The sequence below is a fragment of the Micromys minutus genome (assembly GCF_963924665.1).
Source record: "Micromys minutus genome assembly, chromosome: 13".
Taxonomy (NCBI): domain Eukaryota; kingdom Metazoa; phylum Chordata; class Mammalia; order Rodentia; family Muridae; genus Micromys; species Micromys minutus.
In genome coordinates, this window is record NC_137982.1 from 42,284,791 (window position 1) to 42,312,642 (window position 27,852).

Sequence of the window (27,852 nt, forward strand, 5' to 3'; positions counted from 1 at the left end):
TCTCCGGCCTTGGCACTGGGATTCTGTCCAAAGTATGTAATAAATAAGGCAATATTAACATTAAAAAACACAGACATTTGTGTCCTTTGCCTGTGGCAATTCAGGATTGCACTCAGAAAATGAATTGCCCTTTATGAGAAAATGCGGGCTTCCTTATTAACAGCGATGTAAATATTTTATTGTTTTCTCCATTGACTCATAAGAAAAAGCTCTTTTGCCAAGATGGGCTTCAAGTTGCTCACTGTTTAGTTTCATCTTCCTGGAATTATACTGCTTTGCTGATTGCAGTTTTTATACCATGAAAGAAATGGTGTTATAGGATCCGAAGTAAGTCTTATACCCACTAGGGATGAAGATGAAGATCTCGAACCAGAGAAGCTGAGTATTACTAGTGCTTTAATCTTTGATATGTTGTTTTTCCCATTTACAGGGAAGGAAACCTGCACATGCCTGCCTATATGCCTGTCACTGTACTAGTCATCTAGCTAGGTTATATAGTTCTGCAGGAAGTCAGCCTCCAAGAGGGGAATAATTAGCTCACCATTTCATAGCTCCCAAATGGTCAAATTGGTGTGGGAATGTGGTGTATAGGACGCCTGTATCCAAGGTCCCCAACTTCCTGTTATGCCTACAGGTCCTGACTCAGGCCAACTTGTTTAGAATAGTGTTCTTAGACTGTAGATACCAGATCTAACAAGAGGAGGTTTTAGATGGGGAAAGGAAGAAAGAAATTCCTTGGTCACTCAACAGCTCTAGTTCCTGATCCAGCAGACACCAAGAACTGTTACCTAAATCTAGTGACAATAAAAACTTGGTTGGTGGAAGCATTCCAGTGACTTTATAGGTATGAAAAGAACACGGTCCCAATTTGTAAGCTGTCATCTCTGGCTTCAGACCTACCCTTCAGATTGTGTGTTTTTTTTGTTTTGTTTTTTTCTTTTTCTAAAAATTGAATATATTTTATTTACATTTCAGATGTTATCCCCTTTCACAGTTTCCCCTCCATAAACCTCCTATCCCATCCACCTCCTCCTGCTTCTATTAGGGTGTCCCCCCCCCCCCGACCCCGACCCCACCCCCCTGCTCTGACATCCCCTACACTGGGGCATCGAGCCTTGGCAGGAGCAAGGACTTCTCCTCCCATTGATTCCCAACAAGGCCATCCTCTGCTACATGTGCAGCTGGAGCCATGGGTCCATCCATGTGTACACTTTGGAAGGTTATTTAGTCCCTGGGAGCTCTGGTTGGTTGGTATTATAGTTTTTATTGGGTTGCAAACCCCTTCAGCTCCTTCAATCATTTCTGTAACTCCTCCATTGGGGACCCCTTTTCAGTTCAGTGGTTGGCTGTGAGCATGTATTTGTCATGATCTGGCAGAGCCTCTCAGGAGACAGCTATATCAGGCTCCTGTCAGCATGTACTTCTTGCCATCAGCAATATTGTCTGGGTTTGGTGGCTGTATATGGGCTGGATCTCCAGGTGGGACAGTCTCTGGATGGCCTTTGTTTCTTCAGTCTCTGCTTCAAACGTCTTTGTATTTCCTCTGGTGAATATTTTCATTCCCCCTTCTAAGAAGGACTAAAGCATCTGCACTTTAGTCTTCCTTCTTCTGTGTTTGATGTGTTAATGGTGAGGATCTTTGTTTTTTCCTCTTTGCTGGCCCTGTCTCCTATGGTGTGGGGAAGGGTTAAGGCCTCACAGTCAGAAGGGTCAGAGCCAGCTCTGGTTTGGCATTGTGCTCAGTGCATCATGTGTGCTGCTGCAGAGTGGTTCTGCTCTCTAGCAGACAGTGATTTTGTTGATGCTGCAGATCCAGTTTCTTACTCCCCATTCCCATTGCTATAAAGGAAGCCTGCATACTCTTTCCTAATATTTGCGGTTCACAGTCATCCTTGGTTGTGAAACAAATACATGGTACTTTGGCTCTTATACTGTCAGGTGCTTCTGGGGGATTTCAGTCCATGTGGATGATGAATTTTAGTACAGAACTGTATTATAGTTCCATCCAGGAATTGTTGACGTTATTATTCAGTGTTCTGTAAAGTCATGTTTTCATTAACACACCATAAAAATAAGGTAATGCTATTCATTGAACTGCACACAACCGTACATCTCCAATGATAGATCAAGAGAAAAACATGCACTATTCATGGATGAACACATTTGTGATTGTGAGGCACCCGTGGTATTGGTGTATAGTACAGAAAAAAAAAGTAAGGGCTTTGAGCTTGTGTTATCAATTCACAAGCCAGGAATGTTGGGAGAGCACAGTGCTGGAAAGAAAAGGGATGTATTGCTCAGTTCCTAGTTCAACTTACTGATGCGTAGAGGCCTTTTCTCTGTTTATAAAGCAACTGTCAAAGTTTGGGGGCATTTGGAGGATTGAGGTAAACCATGAAAGCACTCTGTCACTGTAGTGGAATTAAAGGATTATCATGTCACAGGGAGGGCTTGGGTTTCCCTAGAGCTCACATTTCTGAGCCAGATTTGAAAATTTAAGGTGATCTACCAGTTGTAGGCTTGGTAAGACAGCCTTCCCACAACTTCACTTTTGTTAGTTGCTCATTTGGAGAAGATGAATGACCAGAGAGGCCTTGACCCCATTATAGACTGAGGGCTTGTGAAAGGTGTCTGCGCGAGCGCAGAGGTGCTCCGTTTCAGAGAATTCTCATGCTCTGTCAGAGAGCTTGACTCGTGTGACCTGTCAAAAGACCACAGAGGTAGATTTGTCATAGATTCGGTCCATTCAGTAACGAGGCATGGCTGACACCGACAAATGCTGCACACGAGTACCTGGTGTCATGGGTGTCATTTCATAAGGGGCCTCCATAGTATTATCCTCGATATTAAAAAGTGATCCGTTTGAGATGAATCCGTGCTCATACATGCATGCTAGTTTCCAGTGGTTCAGTGACAGGATGGATTAATAAACCCTGTTGTACCTGTTCGCTCATAGTGGTAGGAGCTAAGACTTCTCTGATACAAAGGCATTTTTCTACATAAATATATACCATGTGTTTTTCTAGAAACATGTTTATCATGTATATTTAATGTATACGGCATGCTGGTATGGGATCCATAGAGAGAGCTGAAAGGTGTCTACGTGATGAGCTTCCATAACCCAGTGCAGGCAAGTCACCTTTGCTTTGGTTTGTTGACCTGCACAGTCAAGATCTGACTTTGCATGAGTCCCATACCCAGTGCAGGACTTGTGTACCTGCTACAAACAGCACAATACCTGTCATACTTTGTGTGTGTGAAATGTGGGGGCATAGCTCTTACTCAGATAAAGGTTTCTTTTTCGGAATTTCACAAACTTCATAGATTTCGTCATCAGTAGCTGAAATGAACCAATGATGAAGTGATGTAGAATCTTTAGAATCCTGAGTGTGCAGCTGTGAGGGGCATCTCTGATGTTTTCCAAGTCAGGTTGGGATTTCCAAACACTTCTCTTCTTATCTGATGATATTGTGGTCTTTCTGTCACTGATTCGGCTTTTCAGTGAGCTTCAGATGGGCGTAACCGGTAGATTCCTGTAAGAATGCTGTTTGGACATCATCAGGAAGCTTCTGGGGGACTTTAGAAAGCATGTACATAGCACAAACAGTCTGTGCCAATGATTATGTACAATGGGACCAGCTATTACCTGAGAGCTGCTTCATCTCCTTATAGAAGACAGCGAGACTGTTACTTCAAAATCATTAAAGTGGCAAAAAGAAAACATTAGAAAAGAAAAAGATGCATGAAAATGTTTAGGCAGCAGATACACACACACACTCATACACACACACACACACACACACACACACACACTCTTACTGACTCCATCCCCACCCACCACTTTTGTCTAAGCTTGTTCCTCCAGGTTGCTTACAGAATGTTGTTCTCATTAGCTTTAAAATCTGAATAATGTCTGTGATACTATAGGGATGCTAGCCAGGCTATATCTATCTGGGGTGACTGCTTTTTACTTGTACACAGTCAGATTTCTGTCCCAGCGTGGTCTGGAGTGAGGTGTATGTCCTTTCTCATAATTAGATTTAGGTTTTCATCTATTACTAATGGATTGTGATTGGCTTCGAAGGGAATCCAAGTACTTTCTTATTTTCCACTATGTTTTTTATTTGTAGTTGACTCTTAATTCTGGGAACCGGCTTCTTTCTCTTCAGCAGCCTGCAGGTGCTGAAGTGGGCTTTGTGTACCAGAGACCCCTTTACTCCCTGTCACTTAGCTCTGCACGCGTCTGCTTCCCCAAGCCTGTTTGCTTTTGCTCTCTCTCTCTCTCTCTCTCTCTCTCTCTCTCTCTCTCTCTTTCTCTCTCTCTCTCTCTCTGGTATTGGTTTTGCTTTTGTTTGAACTTTGGGAGAGATGAGAAGAGGTTTGCTGTGTTTTACAAAGACTTTAAAGATGGGAGATCTGCCAGGGATTTGTTTCTCAAAGTTAGAAACAACCTTCCTAGTGCATCTCTTCCTTAAAATCTTCGCCCAGGAAGTCCTAAGCTCATACCCATTTGTAAATCGTTTGTAATCCTCGTGTGCTGATTGGTTTTGGTGAACTTAACACAAACATGATGTAGCTGGGAAGATGGAAATCTTAACTGATAAAACTCCTCTGTAAGGTTGGCTCACTGGCAAGCCTTTGGGGATATACTTGGTTAATGATTGCTCCTCAAGGCTTCTTCAGTCTGCTTTTTTACATACCTAGGACCACCTCCCTAGGAATGGCAATACCTCCTGTAAGCCAGGTATGTAAAAAAGCAGACTGAAGAAGCCTTGAGGAGCAAGCCAGTCATCAGTGTTCCTCCATGATCTCTGCAGAAGCTTCTGTGTGCATGCATGTGTCTGTCTGTCTGTCTGTCTGTCTGTCTGTCTGTCTGTCTCTCTCTCTCTCTCTCTCTCTCTCTGTGGTGTGTGTGTGTGTGTGTGTGTGTCCAAGAGAGAGGCGGGGGGGGGGTATCTGTACATCTGTATCAATATGTAGATGGGTGGTTGTATATCTACCAGCCCAGGATCCCAGATATCTCTAAAAGGGTAGGGAATGCTGCTGTCGAATATGACTAACCCCTCCTGCCCATGCAGTCCATGGAGAATAAACATTTTAAGCAATATTTAGAGCAATGTCATATATCGTGTACATGTCTTTAAACAATCTTCTTTTCTAGTCCTCGAATGTTTTTGAATTTCGTGTTTTATGTATAAGTTTCATGATTTTTCTTCAGTAGTGTTCTGGGATGATTACTTCATGCTTAAAACACAAATACACGTTTTTCAAGTGCACCGAAAAACAATTTCTCTGCTTTTATTCTAGTCCAGTATTTTTCAAGGCTTACATCCTTATCATATTTACTCTGAACTGTCATATGTGAATGTATTTTATAGATGTTTGATCTTTAGAAGGCGGTGTTTTAGCCTTTGATTTTAAAAAAGTAACGAGGTGTGTACTTCCTGGTAGAGTTGATCATCAAAGCTTTCGAGCCTGTGTTCCTTTGCACTCTGATATTTGCAGGTGTGCTAGCCCATTACACACCTCCCTTCCCCTCCCCTCTCCTTCCTCCCTCCTTCCTTCCTCCTTTTTCTTTTCTCTTCCCTCTCCATTCCCTTCCCCTTCTATTCCACCCACTGTTGTGAAAGTCTTTTGTGCACTTCCCTTCAGTCTATCATTAGAAACATTTTTGTTCTCTAATGGACAGTGACAGAAAGTAATAAAACTGTAGTAGCTGTGGCATGGGCTTTATCTGGAATTTAATATGTTCTCGGAGGAAAAAGAAAAAAAAAAAAACAACACCAGAGATGATTCACAAATCCTTCAGAGAATAAACACAAATGAAATTTCTTTATCATCCTGTCACCAGGAATACCTGAAGAGTTGAGTTGACTCGCTCTTCCCCCTCTCGTTCAGGATTTGGGATTAACTTTTCCTGCCTATTTTATGTAATTATCTGTCTTACAATTTAAATATTTGCTTCTCTACTGGTGAAGCTGTTGAGGGAAAAATCTGCTTAGGGATTAGATGAGCCTACCCAAGTGCCCTTTGAGAGAAATGTTGACATCAGAGGGACAGTAGAGTAGCCAGCAAGTGGAAACTTGGTTGGGAGAAACAAGTTCTATGGTCACTGTCCATTAAGTGATGCACCTTTTTCCATTGGAGCTTCAGCTGTTGCTATGTATTTGCTGAGACAGCCCAGAATTAACTAGGAAGATGTAAAGGTATCACTAAAATGTCTCAGAAATGACCACACTGGGAGGAACTGGGAATTGGAAGCACTAAAGAGCAGTCCAGTTTCTCAAGGGCTTATAGATTAGGATATGGTGGCAATTTCTTTTTGTCGTTTGTCCTGAGAGACCCTCGTGTAACAAGCATGTTTTACTTCCTGTGAGCAGCTCTCCTGGATCAATAGTGACATGTAGTGACATGTAGTGTTTGTATTCTCCAGACTGGGTGAATTTCTTTACTTGTACATGAAATCGAATCCCGTTCAACACTATGTCATATCACTCCACCTTGCCTGCTGTTCTTTCATCCTGTGGAGTTGCCGTAAAAAAGCCTCATCTAAGGTCCACTACTGATTTGTTTTATGTATTTATTGGTTATTGCTCTTGGCAACAATTGCATTATCTTAGAGATACTCTCGTATGATATTAAATTAGTCACAGAGACACCTCTGAAATACTATGGGAACTTAACTTCTTGAGTTGTTACTTAATGTCACAGACAGAGTCACCTCTGAAATACTATGGGAACTTAACTTCTTGAGTCGTTACTTGAAAACATCTGGAAGGTGTAAATACTTTTCCTCTTGTACAGTTTCACTAGAATTGTCACTGTCCCTCCAGGGCCCTTTGCACCCCACATCCCTCTCAGAGCCTCGTTCAGACATCAGGCATGGGGACTGAGGCTCATCCTTCCCATTCTTGTTGGCTTGGGCATTCACTAAGGACAAAAACAGTTCGGCTCATGCTTTTTAAATGTTTCAGCTCTTAGCTTGTCTGGAGTGCCGTGTCTGCCCATGAGCATTCATTGCTTCCCATGAGGAAGACGCTGTGCGGGGAGCTGATCCACAGAGCAGAAGTCATGAAACTGAAGGGCATTGGGGTTCAGTACTGCACACATCGATTATGGAAACAAAATGGCTGTGTTTGCTATTGGAGTGATCCAGAGCACACACCCTATGAGGATTCGGATGCTTAGTGAGCATATTGGTATAACATGAGTGTAAATCAGTATTTCTTTCATTTTTTTCTTTCTTATGGTGAGGGAATCGTGCTTGATCTGTGTAGCCTCATTAGAACTATGGAGTATCATTAGAGTTTAAATGCTCTGTTCTGTTTTGTTTGTTTTTTGTTTATTTTGCTTTGAGACAGGGTCTCTTTACATAATCCTAGCTGTCCTGGACCTCTGTATGTAGCCAGGGTAGCCCAGTGCTTACAGAGATCTGCCTGTCTTCCGAGCACTTGGAATTAAAGGCATGTGCCATCACACCCAGCCAAGGAGTTTAACTGTTCTTAAAGAATTGCTCTTTTTAAAGTGACTGTTGGTGGCCTCAAATAAGGTCAGCTTCATCGTGTACCCATATGAATGTTGCTGTAAAAGCCTACAAACATCTAATTAGAATAACGTAGTCATCTACAAATGATGCTATTAAGAGCAGTTGTAAAAAGTCTAAGTTCTGATTTACTTTCTTCTCTTTCCTTTTAAACCTTTAGATTCATAGCCAAACCATGTGCCATAGCCCTCAACATCCAAGCCAATGGACCACAAATTGCCCAGCCAAATGCCATTCTGGAAAAGGTCTTCACTGCCATAACAAAGGTAGGAGTGTCCTCTGGGGACCTTACTTTTTTCCACTACCACAAAGCAGACACCCCATGCTTTCTCTCCTGAGTTCTGAAAGGCAGCGTTGTTTCCTGTTGGACACTGAGTCCTTAGGGAGACTGTACGTGCTATAGTTGGCCCAAACTGTAAACAATAGATAAAGGGTGTGTGTGGCCTCTTGGTTGCTGATTTTACAAGCTCATCTGTGGAAAGGTCTTGATTAGATAGAGGTTTGTCCAATCCAGTGCCTTTTTCAGTCTCAGGCGACATGAGACATGTAGATAAGGGCTGGGTGGGGACGACCAGTCAGAGCTTACAGTGTGGGGTGTACAAGTGTAAGAAATGGGACTTGTTGGCATATGGTGTGTGCCATCGATATGTCTCAGAGGCTTAGAGGCTTCTCTCTCCCTCAGACCTCTCCTCATCTCTGCTCACCCTTGGGTGGATAAGAAAACACGAAACCGGAGAAACGGAGCATTATTCTCTGTGTTTCTCTATCACAAGGTTCCTTTGCCCTCTTCCAGATTTCTGGAAGCTTCGGACTGGATTCAAAGATGTAATCTGACAGTCTTAGACAAATGATGCTTCTTTCTGTTTGTGGGACTGGCCGTTAGTGCTCTTAGGCGCAAGGTTTGCAGCTCTTAGTTCAAATCCCAGACTGCTCTGTGTGTCTCATTGCTTTCATTTCTGCCAAAAGTCTACAGGCATTTTCTCTGGCCTCTTAAAAATGACACTTTTGCTAAAAAAAAATAAAAGAAAAGATTAGTTTTTTTTTTTCTTTAAATCTCTGTAAGGAGTAGGAAAAGAATGGAATTTTAGGAAAAGTGGTTTTGTTTTGTTTTGTTTTGTTTCTCTTTGTTTTTTGTAGTTTTAAGGGGTGATATTGGTTGGCCAAGTTTGGCCTCGAGGGACTCATACCTTATGATCTTAGAGGAAGAAAATATTTAGAAAAGAACCCATGAAGTTTACCTTCCAAAGTGGAACATCACTCCTCTTCATCTCTTTAGTTTTTCTTACATTAGAGATCAAATGCAGGTCCTTACAGATGATGGAGAAGAGTACATTCCCAGCCCTGCTGAGCCATGTTTTGTTTGTTCTGTCAAGTCTGTGGGCAGGGGAATGTTAATGGAACAAGTACAGAGGCCCAGAAACGCCTGGGGAGGTTGTATGACTAAGTACACACAGAGCTAGCTTGCTGTCAGATTCCCCTTTCCTCCAGCTACTGTTGGACACACTATGGCTTGGCACTGGGGACAAAGTTCGGGCAGGCCTCTCTGGTATCTACAGGCTCATCTCCCTAGAACATGATGGACAGATGGCCTTCAAAGGCATCACGGCCTCTGCTATAAGATTGCAGGTAGGCAAGAGTCTCACCTTAGCTGAGTCACCACCCATGAAGCACAGAGGTAGCAGCCCAGCCCCATACCAAGAAACCTCAGAAACAAAGCCTATCTCACACCTCACATCTCTCTGCCTCCACCCTCTGTTGCCATGCTCCTGGGGATCCAAAGGCAGTAGTTACAGTAGATAGGGGACAGAGGAAAAGGTGGATCTTGGGGGACAGGAGATAGAAAGGGGACAATAACTGCCTGCCTATATGGAACCTCTGTGTGAGCCCAGACATTTGATGTGTTTGTACATGGTCGTTGCTCCATTAGATTTTACTCCCAAGAACACATTACATTTGAAAAATGGCATAGACTAAGATGTAACCCGTAGAGCATTAAGCTCCCTTTTGAATGTGGCCCCTGCTCTGTGTGACTATACTGCCCTCAGTGTCATCTTCTATGACCAGGTCATTCTTCCCGCTGACATCAGCAGAGGGATCTAAGTCATGACATTCTTCATCAGTTTCTTCTCTTGTCATACCATCTGTTTGTCTTTTCTTTTTCTCTCCTGCCTCTGCTCTTCCTCTGTCGTATTTAAAACACTGTGGAGAACCTCCTTCCACCCTCCAGGGAAATCTGTCACATTCTGAACACTACGGAGAACCTACCACCATTAGGGAATAGTTAGGATCCTTAGTATTTGCTTGAGAAAGACCTGAGTCTGTAAGTGGAAGAAATACCCTTTTCTTACTAAAGTTTGACCTTCAGGAAGTTTTTTAACCTTTTGAGGCCCTAGAAATTCTGCGCTCTCTTGAGCGCGCGCGCGCGCGCACACACACACACACACACACACAGCATTTAGTAAGTGATACACCATTTATTTCAGCCTGTGCATCTGTCTTCTGAGGAGTTAACTTGCATTCTACTATGTTGTATCTTCAGAGCTAGTGATTCTGTAATTTGGGAATGGAGCCAAAAAAACCTAGTTATTAATGGCTTAGTCCATTTAAACATACCAAGTGATTATTTCTCCCCAATGATTATTTTTTAATACCTGTCTTTTAACTAGGTTTATTCTGTTATCTCCTTATATTTTAAATTTGGAAGGATATATATATATATATATATATATATATTTTTTTTTTTTCTCTCATAGCTATGAAACCCACTACCTCACTTTCCTATTCAAATTGGTTCTAAAGCTATGAGGGTAAAATATGTTGCAGTCATGAAGCAACATTTCATGATGTTGAATTACCTTTTCTTGGGGAGATACAAAAATATGTCTGTTGACCTCAGTTGGGCACCAGTGTCCAACACAAGTACTATTTCACCAAAATTCAACATGGTGTGACCAGTGATTTCAGTGGACTTTCTACAGAGAGGAGTTTTCCACAAGAGTCTGTGTGATACACCAAGGTCTGCAATTACCACCTAGTTCCACAGACTGGTGACAGCTGTATACAAACCGCACAGTGGAGTCCCAGTTTCAGTTAAAACTCTACTTCCTGAGTACTCTAGTACCTCCCGAAATCCCTTGCAGATGGAAAGGGAATGATGGCTGTGTCAAGTGAGGTGCTACTGACCCCCCCCCTTTCTCTAGTCACACATTGGAGGCAGGGGCTACAAGTGGCTCAGTAGTTGAGAGCTTGCTGCACTTCCAGAGGACCAGAGTTCAGTTCCCAGCACCCATGTCAAGTGAGCCATAAACACCTATAACTCTAGTTCTAGGGATCTAATATCCTTCTGTCCTATGTGGGCATCTGCAGGCACTTGCTCATGGACATGCAAACACGTGTGAGCAATCTCTCCTTTTCTTTCTCCCTCTTTCTCCCTCCCATCTCCCTCCCCCCTCCCTCCCTTCCTCCCTCCCTCCCTCCCTCCCTTCCTCCCCCCTCCCTCCCTTCCTCCCCTCCCCTCTCACACACACAGATAATAAATTAATTCTTGTATAAAAATTGTAGACAGATTCTCTAAAATTTGTCCTCATTTTTTTCCATCTTAAGGAGGTTGTTGGTATATATTTTAGCTAACCAGAAGATTATACAAGATTACTGGGAAAGTTTGTGAGTTTTGAATATATTTAAACTGTAAAACTAAGACGAAGACATGTGAGGGATGGTGTCAGAACAGAATGCTGAAGTTGTGTGTTCTTGAAGTTTAAAAAAGGATAACTAACTTGAATCGAGGTGATGAGAAGTCACTGGTTACAGAATTGCTTAGTTGGGAGGCAGCTGATCAGCTAGTGCTGGCTAATCAGAGGGCAGGAGAAGCATATTTAATAGTACAAAAGCAAACCTCAGGAAAGATTATATTGTTGACAAGTGTTGGGTGGGGCAGACAAGGAAGGGGGAGGAAACAGTGATAATTTTACATATTGCTCATGTGGGGTTGAGCTAGTAAGTAGATAAGAGTCATTTAAATTTAAAGGAGGAGGTAAAATTTCTGTTTAAATGTCCGTTCAGAAAGCATTTCTAAGTCTTATTATAATATAGGCACCAGTGGAAAGGACACTAAAGGTTCTCTGTGCTTATGGGGCTTGTGTTCTAGTAGAAGACTGTTGTGTCATTGTATGCCTTTGTTTGTTTTTTACTTTATTTTAAAAAACAAAGATAAATGTACAAATTTTCAACATTTTTGCATAAAAGTATATGAATACATTTTTAAGGTTGTAATTAAGTATTTGTGGGTACATATACATACACATATGTATATATATATAACAATAATATAGGAACATTGTACGCCTTTAAAATTACAATTGAGTGAAAAACTGCCACACAACAACAAAATTGTAGTGCAAAATTACCAGCAATAAATGTGCTTTTATGTACAAATGATAAAACAGTTAAAAGATTATAAGAAAGGATGATTTTTTTAAAAATAACACACAAGAAGACTATCATCACCCGGAATGAGGAAAACCTTTCAAGAGTCTGGATAGCACTGAGACAAGCTGCATGGAGATGTTAATTAGCTTACAGCAGTGCAAGAATCGGTATGATCTTATTCCACATAACCACTTACAGCAGTGCAAGAATCGGTATGATCTTATTACACATAACAGAAACGTCTATTTGGACTTGTTTCACTTTTAGATATAAACAGCCTAATTTTTGTCATCTAACTTCTTGTCACTTAGAAATATAAATACCTGTGAGTAAAACTTAGCACAGACTTGGATGGTAGACCAGGGTGACGTCTCAGTGGGGAGGAGATGAACTGTGGTGTTGGGACATAGGGCAACAATTTAAAATGTTAAGAGTGCTGCTACCCACAGAATGCCATATGTCCTCAAAATACACCAAAGATTTGAATCTATCAAAACCCCGAAGGCATTAAAGGATATTTATAACCACAATTTCTAGTGAAATTACAGAAAAAAGATTTTGAATTCAAATGTATTTTTAGGAAATAACTAAATATGGTTTTGTTTGTTTGTTTCAGTAAGGAGTACTGTAAGCCAATTTTAAAAGAAATGGTTCACTGGCAAAAAAAAAAAAAAAAAAAAAAAAAAAAGACCAAAAACCAAAAACAAAAACCAACAACAACAAAAAAATAAACCCTACCTACTTTATAATAGAGAAAAATGTTTAACCACTCTGAAAAAAAAAAATCCTACAAATATGTTAACAAATCACAGGAGAATAAAGCTAGGTTGAGTTTAACCTCACCTGAAGTCTGAATGGCTTTAGTCACATGAACAAGAGGTTTCTCTCATGACAAAGGGAAAGTCAAAAACTACACCGAGAATCTACTTTTTTGTGCATTATACTGGAAAAGATGAAGATATTCTGTTGTGTTGAGGTGACTCCTAGTTGTGACCCTTCTTTCTTTTGAGGTATACATTAATAAAGTTAGTAAAATTTCAGTATAAAAAGGTACAAAAGCACAGACCCTTGGATCTAATGCTTCGGGTCCAAGGAACGAGTCCTACCATTCACTGTGCCGTGTAGAACCTACCGCTGTAGTCCTCTTAGATGCTTGCAAGCTGCCAGAGTGCCCATTAGCAGGATAGACTAGAACGTTGGAGTTTACTCTTACATCTCACAACAGAAGAGAGATGCTGTGTTCCGAGCTGATTTGGAACCTATCCAAGACAAATTATAAAGGGGAAAACCCCAAGTCCAGAGCAAAGTCCACAGTCTACAGAAATTTGTGTGTCTGGGGAAAGGTATAAAAATATGTATTCAATTGTGTTTATGTAAATTAGCCCTGGCAACAAAAATGATTTAATGGAGGTGGTTTCCTGTCAGAGGAAGTAAGAAGGCTGAGGTAAACAGGGTCAGTGTTGGATGCTGAAACTTTAGCTTCACCGTTTTTAATTTGTGAACCCTGGAGATTTTTCCCCCACTACTAGTAAACTCAGAAATTTCCCTTGTCCTTAAGGTCCTGCCTCCTTCCCGAGGTTTGCTGGTTGCTTTTTGTTTGTTTTTTCTTTGTTTCTGGTTGCTACCGGAGACAGTGTCATTTTCTTCATCAGTGGTGTAGCCATCGGAGGGCCAGTTAGGATCAAGGAATTGGAACAGAAAGTAAGGAAGACACTCGCGTAGTAGGTTGAATATAATCACAGAATGTTACATATATTGTATGAGGCTGTCGAAATATTGATAAAATACTCATTTTAACAGGATTGTAGTATAACCAATATATTATAGGCAGTGACTCCCCTCGCTTGTCTCATATTTTCAATTAAGAAAGGCATAAAAGGAGATTTATATTCTCTTGTTACTACCAAAAGGAACTCCGACACATGCCCAGCTGACCTTTGTAACTGGATGTCATTGGCTCTGATTTCGGGCATGTGTCTGTCCCGTATCTCATTCAGTCCATGCCACCATGGCAGACTGCGGTACACAGGGACTTAAGCAACAGACATTTGTTTACCCTTCACAGTTCCAAAGTCTGGAAGTATGTGATCCCGGTGCCAGGAGTGTATATTTCTTGGATTTTGGAGGGGTAGGAGAGAGCAAGGGAAGGGATTGGGGAGAAGGTTGGGGGGACAGAAGGCAGTGGAGGGACGAATAGTGATCAGATCTCACTAGGAGAGCGCTGGTTTTGTGCCGTGGACTCTCCCCAAAGGCTTCACTCCTCACTCCGGTGAAAGGTGCACTGTGGAAATGCAGCCCCCTTGAGCTGCCGAGACACTTTCCATCCTGTGTGCACATTCTTTTGCATCCTGGTTGGCAGGGCTTCTCCCTCCTTTCTGTTTTTATTCCCCCGCTGCTCATCAGCCTTAAATCAAGCAATATGTTAAAGAATGGAGCTCTCTTTGCTGGTTTTGGTGTATAGTAGGTTCCTCTCTTGTGATCGTTGTCAACAAGAGGTTCTTTTACATGTCGAAGAGGTGGGAGGGAGAAAAAGAAGACAGATAACCCTCAGTTTAACATGCATGTTCACAGTCCTTGCCATAGCCCCCGTACATTGATAAACCGGTTACCCTTGTTTATATTGAAAAAGAGACCAGGGCTCCGAGAGGCTAAGTGGGGCGAGGAACTGGGTCTGTGGCTACTGCCAAAACCATCTCATTCTTTACACCACCCAAGTTCCCGTAGGTAATATGCACTGTTAGTAAGGCTAGATGCGTGCTGAGGTGAAAGGGGATGGTGAGGGAAGCCAAGGAGGAAGACGTGGTAGATGGGGAAGGAACTGATGTGTAGAGATGTGTGTAGCACTAGAAGTAACGCCTTAGCCGGTACGTTTTGGGATCTTCTCATTTTTGGGTTTTTTTTTTTTTTTTTTGGTCTTTTCTATATTATCTATCTATATAAGATATGTTAATATATTTTTCTCCCTGAGAAGGTGAAACATTTGGTTGACATCTCTGTAAATTCTGCCCTGGAAGGCCAATGGAGCTGACTCAGCTAGCTGGCTGGTTCACTCTTTCTTGGTTGCTGGTTGCTTCATAACAAGTATTTGCTGATAAGAAAAAGAATGGAAGCATTGGGGCAAGATTTTTATCTTTCTGCCTTGTTTCATAATGAGTAATCCAGGAGTTATCTTTGCTCATGCCTCCAGTAGATAGACTAGGTGCTCAGTCACAAATACTAAAGTGCCGGCAGAGGAAAATAGAGGGGCAATCCAACCGTACGTCAGGTCAGCCCAGTACATGACATAAGCAAAAATGGGTGAACATGGTTTCTCTGGTGCCTTGTCTCACAGCATCCTGATGAGAAGAGATTAGAAGGGCTCTCCAAGCAGCTGGACTGGGACGTTCGGAGCATCCAACGCTGGTTTCGACAAAGACGCAACCAGGAGAAACCCAGCACTCTGACCAGGTTCTGTGAGAGCATGTAAGTTCTTGTCTTCTCTCCCCCCTCCCCAGGTTTTTAAAGGAAAAACCTTGTCTTGTTCCTTATTTTCACCCAGACTCGGAAAACAACAGATGTTGGCAGACTCCACCCCCTTATGAAGTATGACACCTGGTGGGAAAATGGATCAGGAAAGTCTGAGAGAACAGGAGTGTATAAGGGTTGGGATTTCTAGTGTGGATCCAATACATAAACTCAGCTTCCTAATGTAACTTCAAGGAAATAGATTTGAAGGCATGTCATGGTGTTTTTAACCAGTCATCTTTGAAATGCAGCATTCAGAGGCACAGAAAGCTTTCACGTTTTCAATTGAATAGACAGAATTTTATCAAGACCTATTTCCCACTAATAAAAACTAAGATATGTACGATAATGTTAATCAAGGAGTAATAACAAAGTCCTGTATGCCTAGAGATTTAAGAAATAGCTATATTCTATTTCTGAATGCATTTTAATGAGGCATTGCTTGACAGTAAGGGATACAATGAAAGTCTCTTCTGTTTGCAGAATTGGAATTTCATGGCTTATAGACTGTGTGCTAATAAAGCTGCTAAAAATAATACAAGACAATGGTAGGCAGAGGGCTCTGTTAGTAATCTGAGTTGAGACCCTGGGTACTCAGGTCAAAGCTGGGACGGCAGTGTGCACCTGGGATCCTAGCACAGGGGTGACAGATCCTGCAGCGCGGTGGCCAGCTGTCTAGATGAGTGGATGCATCCCAGGGTCTTCCAGTAGAAAGACCCTGTTTCTAAGGTGAGAAGTGATTGGGGACATCACTGTCCAGTCATCGACTTCTGGCCTCCCCGTGCAGGAACAAGTGCACCACTCATACAAATACTTTAACACACACACACACACACACACACACACACACACACACACACACACACACACAAGAAGTGCACCGTACCTTCAGATGATGATACTAGAATACACCTAGGAAAATCAGGGGATGATCTAATTGTCATGTACACACCCAGCTGCAGTGAAACAGGCTGTGTGTGGATAGGCAGCTGAGACACTGCAGCTTTAACAAGCTTACCAGTGTCCCTTGATGCTGCTGGTCGGGGCACTACATTTTAAGTAGTGGTCACTGCTAGATTCATTGTCTGTGTCTTTCTTTAAATTCAGTCTTTACCTGTGTAACCAGGAAGTTGTCATTGTTACCTTTACTTAGAAATGTTTCTAAATGAGGGCTAGAGGTGTGGCAGTGTACAGGCACAGTGGAGAAGTGGAATGCGTGTTATGAAGGGGGATGTATGTTATGAAGGGGGATGTATGTTATGAAGGGGAATGCATGTTATGAAGGGGGATGTATGTTATAAAGCTCATTGTACCTGTGTCAGATGGAGACCTGAACATATATATGCACATGTCCATGTTAAATAATAGTCAGGTGTGTATGTTAAGTGATTCTTATGGACAGTCAGGAACTAAAGATCATAACAAAATGATCAACTCTTGGAGGCATGTGGGCCTTTCTGGGATGACCAATGGGTCATTGCTACCACTTGGTCCATGTGCGTGACCCAGTATTGATGTTCTCTTATTGGACACTACTCTTGACTTCTTGGGTGGAGTAGTTCCCTATTCCCAGGGCTGTTCACATGCTTACTCTGAGTTCCTCCTGTGGATTCTAATGCACTTCCTCTCCAGATTAGTCTCCGGCTTCTTTTCTTTCCTCAACCTACCTTAGTCTCTCCAGAAATCATTTCTCTCTAGAACTGCTTCCCAAGCCATATGTGTCCAGTGCAGATATTTCTACCAAGGATTCATTTCACTCCCTGCAGCATCCTGTGTTACTACAGTGATAACTCCCAAACATCATTCTAAAATGTTCTGTCCCCACAGCCTGTCACTTTAAAACTCCGATGTTCTTTGTACAACTGAGGCTTGAGTTACTGGGCTTCTTATCTTGATAACCAGAGTCTGGCCTTAGCCCGCTGAGGTCAGTTAGAGCAACCTCTTCCTTCTACAGGGTTGAGCTTTTACTGCCTTTCCTCATTCACATGTCATATGCAGTACTCTTAGCCTAGACTGCCTGATTGTACTCTTTCCCTACCAATTCCTCAAATCCTAGGCACAGACCAAAGTATGGCCTGACTCATGGGTCTGGACTGAGCATGACTTCTTTCAAGTTCTCAGAGCACTTACTGCAGTGGTTGATGTTTGAGATGGAATCACCTTTTGCTTTGTGTGATCACTTAACTATTCTTAATCTCTTCCTTGTATCAAAACTAACTGCCAAGGGGTACAGGACCACACGAATTCTTCCCGGCCTTTTCTATAACACAAAGACTCTACCAAATACCCGTGAACTGATCATGGCTTAAAATGGCACTGTTCAGGAAGGAGTCACTGATCTCCGTTACCACAGGGCTCCATAACCAGGAAGTTGGTGTAAGAGCATTCATACAGCCCCCCACCCCCTGGAAGTGTGCGGCTGGTGAGGCCAGAGAAGCTGGGGTTTCCAGAAGCAGGCAGTGGGTTCTGGATGAAGAAGAGTACACCGAGGGACTTCAGACAGTTATCCAGAGAGACATCTTCCCTGATGTGGAGAAGCTACAGGCGCAGAAGGAATACCTGGAAGCTGAGGAAAATGGAGATTGCCATCAAGTTTGGCTCTGCTTTGGGCAAGATATCTCGGGAACCTCCACCACCCTGTTACTCCAGCCACTTTTGAAACTCCTGAGGTACACCCGGGCTCTGGTGTGCTGGCAGCAAGACCCGGCCCCAGGGCCGAGACTTAGATAGAAGATACAGGAGAGGTTGGAGAGGAGGAGAAGGAGCCGCTGCCCAGCCTGGACGTCTTTTTGAGCCACTGCACAAGTGAGGACAATGCCTCCTTCTGGGAGCTCATGGAGGTGGCCCAGGATAAAAGCCATGCCTGCCATGCATGGCTCTATCAGGCTGAGGAGGAATTTGAGAAGCGACAGAAACAGTCTTGAACTCCCATCGGCAGAGCACCAAGCCGTCGAGAGCAGGAAGCACAAGGCCCAGAACTCTCTGATGTACTGTCCTGAGGGTGTCCCTGATGAAGAGCAGCTGTTTGAGAAGCCGCGGCAGATAGTGCACAAGAACGCATGTTCAGTCAGGCTCTGAGCCGGTCCCAGCCTCGCAGGCAGCTGTTCTCAATGCCTACCACAAACAGGGCAAGGTCGGCCCTGATAGCAAGGAACTCATTCCCCAGGAGTCCCCCAGAGTGGGTGGCTTTAGATTCATTGCCACTCCTTCTTCTGCTCCTGGTGTGAATGAGTCCCCACTGATGACATGGGGAGAGGTTGAGAATATGCCCCTGAGAGTCGAAGGATCTGAGAGCCCCTATGTGGACAGGACACCTGGACCCACATTCAAGATCTTGGAGCCAGGATGCAGGGAGCGTCTGGGCCTAAAGATGGCCAATGAAGCAGCTGCCAAAACCCAGACCAAGAAGCAGGAAGCATTGCGGAGAGTTACAGAGAACTTGGCCAGTCTTACTCCTAAAGGCCTGAGCCCAGCCATGTCCCCAGCCCTGCAGTGCCTCATAAGCAGGACAGCAGCAAGTATACAGACCGTGCCCTGTGGGCCAGCTATACACCATTCCCAGCACACTCTAACCACCTCAAGACCCCAGCTGGTGGGCCACAGACACCCACAAGCACACCAGCCCCGGGGTCTGCTACACGCACACCCCTCACACAGGATGCAGCCTTCGTCCCAACCTGCTGCAGCTCCCTGCCCGGCACAGAGCTTCAGACTTCTTTTAGAGCCAGGTCTGGCTGGATCTGTGGAAGTTTTGTGGGATACTTTGTGGAACGTCTAGGGCGGCTTTCTACTCCTCAGAGGATTCCAGACCTTGGAGAACCCGGCCATGGGCAGTTGATTATTCCAGGAACCACAAGTATACAGTGCTGTGCCCATGGTCAGGTTGGCACATTATGGGAACCACTCCCTTGGGAGTATAGCGTTGGTGCTGTCCCCCAGAGCCCTGCTGAAACTGCCTTCTAGTTAACCCCCAATTGAATCCTCATTAAAGAACAGCTGGCACTCTCTGGCCAGGCTGTTGATCCATGTCCTGGGGTGCACGTGGGTGTCTCAGAATCTCGGGGTTAGAAGAAAGGGGCTCTGGGGGAGGATTACTTTGACTCACAGAGCTGCCTTCTATGCTAGGTCACCCAGAGCCTTCCACTTTAAAGGGTAGCACAGACCCCAAAAGTTTCACCATTGAACTTATGGTCTCCCAGCCAGGGCTGACTATTCAGTTTGTTGGTTCCGGGGTCTGAAAGGACCAGAGCATCAGGTTCACCAGGGCCAGTCCTCTTCCTGTGACTCGAGCAAGTATCTCCCAGCAATATGGCTGCCTCCTGGTCTTCCTCTCTGCCTACTGGACTCGGCTAAGACACTGGCTTACCTCAGCCTGAGCTGCACTGTGAGAAGAAAGAGTGTGGGCTCCCTGAAAACTTGCAAACGCCATGCGCACCAGCAGCTGAGAGTAATTAGCCCTCAAGCAACTAGAGGCTAGCCATGTCTGTGAGCCTCTACAGAGAGAGCTAAAGGGTCCCCGTTTGGCCTAGCCAAAAACTGATCTAATTCCCTAGCCTACGGTTTTCAGGCCTCAACTGGCATTCTAGGGCCTGCCCTCTGAACAGCCCAGGCTGTTGATGCCACAGCCACACTCTTCAGACACCTGGGTCTTGCTTTCATTCTGTGAGAGCCACCTTTTCTAACCTGCTGGCATTGGGTCTCTCGGGCCTCAGCACTCATGGTCTCTGGAGACCACCAAGGTTGGGTACCGTCCCCCTTGTACTACTTAGCTTTTGTCAGTTTGACAGAAGATAGAATTGCCTGGGAAGAAGGAACCTCAACTGAAGAATTACCTCTCATCAGATTGGCCTCACAGCACGTCTGCAGGCACTTTCTTGATTGCTGGTTGATGTAGAAGGGCAGGGCCCCACAGTGGCATCCTTGGGCAAGAGGTCCTGTGTTGTGTAAGAAAGTCTGGGAGGAAGCCAGCCCGGAAGCAGCACTCCTTCATGATTTCCGTTTCAGCTCCTACTTAAGTCTTTGCTCTGGCTTCCCTCCGTGATGGACTGACTTGAAAGTGTGATCTGAATAAACCATTTCCTCCCTTACACACACACACACACACACACACACACACACACACACACACACACACACACACACACACACACAGATCTGGAGGAACAGTTGTCAACCAGGGAAGGTGTACTGTTTGGTTTTTTTGTTTGTTTGTTTGTTTTTTTTTGTTGTTGGTGACTCAACACAAATTAGAATCCACTGGAAGAGGGAATTTCAAGAAATGGCTTCAATCGGACTGACCTGTTGGCATGTCTGTAGGACATTTTAATGGTTATTGTTGGTTGTGGGAGGGTCCAACCCACTGTGAGCAGTGCTTCCCTTGGACAGGTAGTTATGTAGAAAATCAGGTGTAAACATCCATGGAGACCAAACCACTAAGCCACATTCCTTCACAGTCTCTGGGCTGGATAGTGTGTATGTGAACTTGACACTGTAGTCATCTGAGAGGAGGGACTCTCAATGGAGATGATGCCTCCATAAGATCTAACTGTAGGCAGACCTGTAGCATTTTTTTAAAATTAGTGATTGATGGGGAGGGCCCAACCCATTGTGGGTTTGGGTGCCTGGGCTTTTGTGGCTCTGGGTTTTATAAGAAAGCAGACTGAGCAAGCCATGCTGAGCAAGCCAGTAAGAAGCACTCTTCCATAGCCTCTGCATCAGCTCCTGTCTAGGGTTCTGCCCTGTTTGAGTTCCTGTCTTGATTGCCTTTGGTGATAAGCCTAGATGTGGAATTAAGCCAAATAAAGCCTTTCCTCCTCAGGTTGTTGTGATCATGGTTCCCACGGCAACAGCAGTTCTCACTGAGGCAGTCCTGGATTTAGTTCCTGCCCCCAAGTTCTTTCCCTAGTGTTGAATTGTGATTGGGAAGGGTAAGCAATACAAACCTTTTCCTGCACAAGTTGCTTTGGTCAGTATTTTATCTTAATAACAGAAAGCAAATTAAGGTAGATTGGCGTCATGAATGTGGGGTATTGCAGTACTGGACTGCTCTTGGGAGGAAGCTATTTTGTGTAACCTTTGAAGATAATGCTGAGAGAAATGCAAATCATCACAGCCTGGCTTGTTACATTTCACAGGGAGCTTTGATAATCTGTCCCTCAAGGGCTCTGTTGTTCTGCCTGTGTGTTGTATGGTTAAAGAATTAAGAATCTGCTTGCGGTCAGCTAGGACTAAAAGTGAAACCGAAAATGAAACCTTTGCTTCAGTGAAACATTCATGCTGGTTAGCTAGGATTGAGAAATCGTCTAAGGCAAATAAGGGATTAACATCACTGAGGCGAAATCTGAGGAATATTTCCTCAGAGCCTTCACATAGAAGCTGTAGTCCACTGGAGAGCCAAGGCTGCATCTCAAGTTGGTATTGGAACTTGGAAATGTATATAGTCTCCCACATGATACTGGTTTTGAGGGTATTGAGGAGTCGGGGGGAGCAGCTGAGGCTCCGCACCCTGCAAGGTTGGAATCCCTGTGAAGAGGCCAAGAGGCCTTTGCTGAATATGCAGCCTCACTTGCAGTGGAGACCCAGGAATTGCAAGGCTCAAGCTTGGTACCCTAAGAAGCCTGGAGACCACAGACAAAGGTATAACCTCAACTACAGTTGGAAATTCCGAGGTGATGATATGATTGCCAAGGATAAAAGCAGTGTAGAACGAGCTGGCCCGAGCCTGAAAGACAAGCCATGTGAGCTGCAAATTGCAGATCTAGAGAAATGGAGGTAGCCAAGCCAATGAGACTCCAGAAGATCTTGAGTAGACTTTGGCTGTTCCTTGATCTGACTGTAATTGTGTCCCCCCTTCCCTTTTAGAACTAGAAACTATGTAACTTATTTTTGTAGGAACCCATAGTTAAGAGACTGGATACTTTTAATTAAGATAACTTGGACTTTTAAAGTGTTGGAAAAATTTATTAGACTATGGGATTTAAAAACCCGGATTGTGTTTTACATTGTAATATTAACATGAGATATTGGGAACAAATGACAAAGGAAAGGTTATGGGTTTGTATGTTGAGCTGACCAGGACTCAGTCATGCTGGTTAGATTTTTTGTGTTTTTGGGTTTTTTTATTTTTATTTTTATATATAATATGGCACAAACTAGAGTCACCTAGAAAGAAGGAAAATCATTTGAGGAATTGCCTGTATCATATTGTCTTATAGACAGGTGTGGGAGCATTTTATTAGCTAATGGTTAGTTTGGAAGGGTCCAGCTCACTAAGGTCAGCACCACTCATGGCAGGTGGTTCTGGCTTATGTAAGAAAGGCTGAACAGTCTATGGAAAGAACCTCTGTGTCCTCTACTTCCTTTCTGGTCTCCAACTTCCTGCCTAGTCTTCCTCCATGATGGAGTGAAAGAGAAAGCCAAATACACCCTTTTGCTCACATTGTTTTTGTTCGGTATTTTGTGTGAGCAAAAGAATCATTTTATTTTATTTTGCCAAATGGATATGTAGGTCTTACTCCAGCGTGTTTGGTCATGTTACTTTTAGAATGTGTGTCCCAAGTGCAGTAAAATTCTCATTCTTCTCTCTTCCGTACTCTGTCTCCTGGTTAAAGAAAAAAAAAATGGCTTCTATTCAGAAGAATGAGAATCATACAAAAAGTTGGAGAACACAGATTTGCTGTGTGTCTCGGTAGTTATAGATAAATGTGTATACATACTATATATGTAGTTTTTCTGTTATATTACCTTTTGTTTAAGGAAATATGGACTCCCTTGCGGTGCCATGAAGCACATTTACTAGCACCTGTCAGGGAGTAAATATCCTATGTACCTTTAATTTAAGCAGTATGTAATTGAAAGGATAAACTTGCTGTGTGATAACCTTAAAATGTAGGGTGAAAAACATTCACACCTCAAAGATTAATAATAACAATTACTCTAACTGAACTTATCCCCCGTGGCTTTGAAGAACAGAACTTCAGGTTCTAGAAAATGACACCTGAGACTCCCATTAGGAATTCTATCTCAGAATTGATATGGATTAAAATCACCCCAAATGCCCCTGTTTCTGGATACTGCTCTGGAATGGCAGAGCCTTGAAGTCATGACCTTGTTTCTACAAAGAAGCCCTGTGATTTTCTCAATATGTAATTCCACTGGATTTGGGAGAACTTGCCAGTGATAATGAGGGTCTAATTAGTTGCCTTCATGCCATTAATTTGGTCACTGTGAGTGAAAAATTGCTGTTTTATTTGGATAAATGAACAGTGCTGCTTGTGACCTTAAAGAGGAAATAGAACTAATAACTGGGGTGGAAGAACAGGAGTCAAATTGCACAGGAGACAAGGAGTCAAGTCTTTTAAATTCTTTAATATGAGACCTGAGTACATCATATGACAAATACCTTTATTAAATTTTCATAAACACATATTTGTTTTCAAATAAACACCTCAACAAAATATAAGTGAACTATTCCCATATCTCCCTTCATCTGGGAAGAAGCAAATTTTGCTAGAAGAAAAACCCAGAGTTGCCTTTTCATCCTATCATGCAATGGACTAATGAAATTTTATAAAATTTACTAACAAAACTGACCTTCTCTTACTTTGTTATACAGGGTCATGTGAAGCTAATGCTGGCTTTAAATCATGAATACAATTACTTTTGTTTATTGTGTGTAGAGGTATTGTTGCCACATGTAAAGGTGTGCATATGTATAGAACTCAGAGGCCTGGAGCGGAATAGGTTTGACAATGTCTGCCTTTCTCTGACTCCCTGCTGTTGGAATTATAACCATGTGCTACCATGCACAGCCTTTTTATATGGATACTAGAAATCCAAACTCAGGATCTCAGGGATTTTGCCAACTGGGTTGTTTATCCAGCCCATTCAATGCCAGTTTTTCTTTGTTTGGTTGGTTGGTTGGTTTAGTTTGGTTTTTTTGTTGTTTTCTTTTTTTTTTTTTTTTTTTAAGTAGGAATCATCTTTATCTTTTTTTCTTTAAATATTGGATGTATAATCAGGAATGTACCTATCCTGATCCTGAGTCTAAACAAAATCTGGTTATATAATTGGAATCTTTTTTTCTTGAAAAGCACAGAAATGATCTTTGTTGCTTTTATGGTGGTGGGAGTGACTGTTCACAGATATGAAACTGTTGCTGGATGGCTCAGTGCCATCATCCAAAGCACATAAATGCCCAATATTTCTCAGTGCATATTTTATACTACTCTTCAATGCTGTTATTTTAAATACTTCACAACATATAGGTTGTATTCAATGCCAGTTTTAGTTTGGGGGCAGAAGTGGGCAGAATTTTAAATACATGCTGAATGTAAGTACTCAAGAGCAGGATGGGTTTGTCGTAATGACAACTCTGCCATTGTGGCTCAAGAGTAGCTGGAGACAGTACCAATGGGAGGAGCTAACTTCTAAGAAAATTTTTTTTGAGATTGAATTGTGAATATATCATTTTCATATTATACTAGGTTTCTAAACCCTTTCAGCCGTTAAAAATATGTAAAACTCTTCTAAGCTCTTGGATGGTACTGAAACAGACAGCTGCCTCTACCCAGCCTAGCTGTGTACTGTGTTCTGCCTTAAGATTGTAAAACTATACTGGTATTTCCTTTGACATTCTCTAGACAGATAATGCCGTCTCCCAGTGTCTGGTACTTCCCAGCATTTCCCTACCATAGGAGCATCAGGACATATCTGGAATTGTTGCAGTAAATATTAAAAAGATGGCTTAACCTTTTATGGTCCCCCACGGTCTCACTCCGAGAGTGCTCCAGTGTGGAGCTGAGTGCATGAACTCTGTCACATGATCCGCAAGCCACACTCTCCACGAGGTTGCCTTCCCAGGCGATTCACTCTGCCCATCCTGTTATTTCTGTTCTGGGTGGATACGACGGCCCTGTCGTGTTCCTTTCCTCTACATGACTCCAAAGCCCGGTAGCTTATCAAGCAGGTTTATGTATTAAATTCTCAATCCACAAACCCTCTACATAATAAGCCTACAACCAACGGACAAAGATACAAAGTTCCCTTCTATGTGGAATAAAAAGACCCATAGAAACCTTTAGAAATAATAACAACCTCATCAAACTAGAGATGCACCGAGAGAAACATATACATCTGCCTCCATCTCTGTTCCTCCCGGAACCTCCGCCTCTCCTCCTCTTTTGCCTTCTTAGCCTTTCCTGCCTACCTCTCCACTGTCCAATCACGTATCACGTTAACATCAACCCACATGGAATAGGATGCCGTTATTCCTGGAATGTGGTGTCTTAGGGGTACATAGCTGTGTTTGGCTCAACCTTGCACCCATTGAAGGTGTTAATGTCCTCTCCACTCTGATGGTGGAAGATCTGAAGACTGATAAGGTAGCCTATCAGTAGTGTAGCCTTCTACGTAGACTCTCAGGTTAAGCCTTGCTCCTTCTTTCTGTTCTGGACCTGTGGTCTGTCGTACAGCCAACTCAGGCTTTCCATTTGGATCACATCCCTCACATTCTTCATGATCTCTGGCTATACATCTCATTCATGTGCACTGACTAATCACACCAAACCAAACCACTGGTACAAATATCAAACAAGGCATGTACTTCAGTTAGCTGGTTGCATGTTTAGTAAGTTTGTGCTGTGCTTGCGTTTGGTCCATTGGTTTCGCTTTAGATGATAAATTAATAGCAGTCTTTTTAATGTAAATTCTCAAATAATTGTATCCAACATGGAAACGTATGAAGACAAAGAAGAGGAATAATCAAACTTATTAAGACTATTATTCATAATGAATGCTTGCCTACCAGGTTTTTGAACCTGTAAACCATTTTGTTTCTTTTCCTATTTCAAATATATAAGTTTACTTCTGATTTAGAATAGTCCTGAAGTCAGGACAATCAATTTTGGTTATGAAGCATTTATAAAAGCATGTATATTATTCATTAAAAATTAGGAGAAATTACTCCAAAACCTATTGTCTGGAAATAAGTATTTATCATTTAATTCTTCCATAGTATCATAACTCACATGTGTGCTTACACAAATGTACATATACAAGCAGTACTGTGTATTGATAGGTTGGTACCTACAGATAGATGGTAAGGAAAAGGGAGAGCCATGGGCCAGCTTTCCAGTTTCACCCCTGCCTCTGCATCTCCATGCTCTACTGTGTTTGAAGAGCTATGCTTGAGTTAGCGTTTGAGAGAACTTCCGTTGTCTGACTGCCTGAAGAAGCTGTTGAAACACCATGTCCTTTGTCTTCAGGATCAGTGAATCATCTGAGTAATGGTCTAGCCCGCCACTGTTGGCTGATATGGTATACTTGTCTCTACAAATGGCTCCACAGTGTAGAGTTGCGTGACAGAACAAACTAGCATAAGGCATAGTGACATTTTATCCACAATATGCTGAAAAATGTAGACACCTAATAAAAATACCAGCCCAGTTTCTCACACGTTAACTGATTTAAGAGGTCCTCAACTGCTGTAATAACTATGACACCTTTTCTTGGAAAAGTCCTTGAGTTTGCTTGTTGATGTTGGCATTTTGGTCTGCCTGAGCTACCGTAAGGAAATACCACAGGTTGAGTGGGTTGAACAGAAATTATTTTGTTCTAGTCCTGGAGGTCAGAAGTCTGAAGTCAAGATGGATTGAGTCTGGTTTCTCCCAAATTTTCCCTTGGCCTCTACTTTAAGGAATTCCTCTGTCTTTCCCAAAGGAAACATCAAACCAAGCAGGGTCCTACCTGAATGGGTCCATTTAGCCTTGATCTCTCCTTAAATGCTATAGATAAAGTGATACCCACAATGTAGGAGGTTCACTGGCCAGGCTACAGCAGTGTAGGAAGGATCACAGACTGGAAGCCACTGGGAGGTGACCAAAGGAGGATACCTGAGGTCAGAGTGCAAATTCCAACATCTAGTGGGTATGATGTGCATGTGCGGCTGGGTTTGTTTGTTTGGGCATGTGTGCGTGTGTCTTCCTGAGCCACTCTGCTCCACACACTGCAAACTGCTGCCCTCATCTAGTGTTTTGGGCAGAGGGAATCATATACAGGCAGATATGAAATTCCTGTCAGTGCTCACATGGGAAGATATTATATCCTCACAGACCTCACAGAGAAACCACTGGAGTGAGCCGTCGAGCCAGGGCAGTCTGAATCCACCCCTTCTTTTCAATAAAACCCTGTGGGATGTTTCGCAAAAGAGCTTGGCAACCCTGAGCCTATTTGTGTATGAAATGTGTGTTATAATAGTGGCTACCCCATACAGTTGAGTTCATATGTAGAGAGGTGTGTTGCACCTAATGAGCGTAGTGGGTGTGAGTTCCTTCACTGTAACCTGTGTTCTGGCATTAGTAAAGCTGAGAGAATGTGTG

At 43.0% G+C, this 27,852-nt stretch overlaps 1 protein-coding gene and 1 pseudogene across 3 annotated transcripts in view; both read left to right on the plus strand.

Moving 5' to 3' along the window:
- CERS6 (ceramide synthase 6) overlaps positions 1-27,852 on the plus strand; it is a gene marked incomplete at both ends in the record, with an annotated part of 230,953 nt that overhangs the window by 57,092 nt on the left and 146,009 nt on the right. For both annotated transcript variants that reach the window (XM_080928227.1, XM_080928226.1), the window contains 2 exons: positions 7,704-7,809; positions 15,303-15,433. In XM_080928227.1, coding sequence (XP_080784353.1) covers positions 7,704-7,809; positions 15,303-15,433 — 237 coding nt within the window. The remainder of the gene's footprint in view (positions 1-7,703; positions 7,810-15,302; positions 15,434-27,852) is intronic.
- Positions 17,786-19,197, plus strand: LOC308428761 (splicing factor ESS-2 homolog; annotated as a pseudogene). The gene has a single exon. The product of its transcript is annotated as a splicing factor ESS-2 homolog (transcript).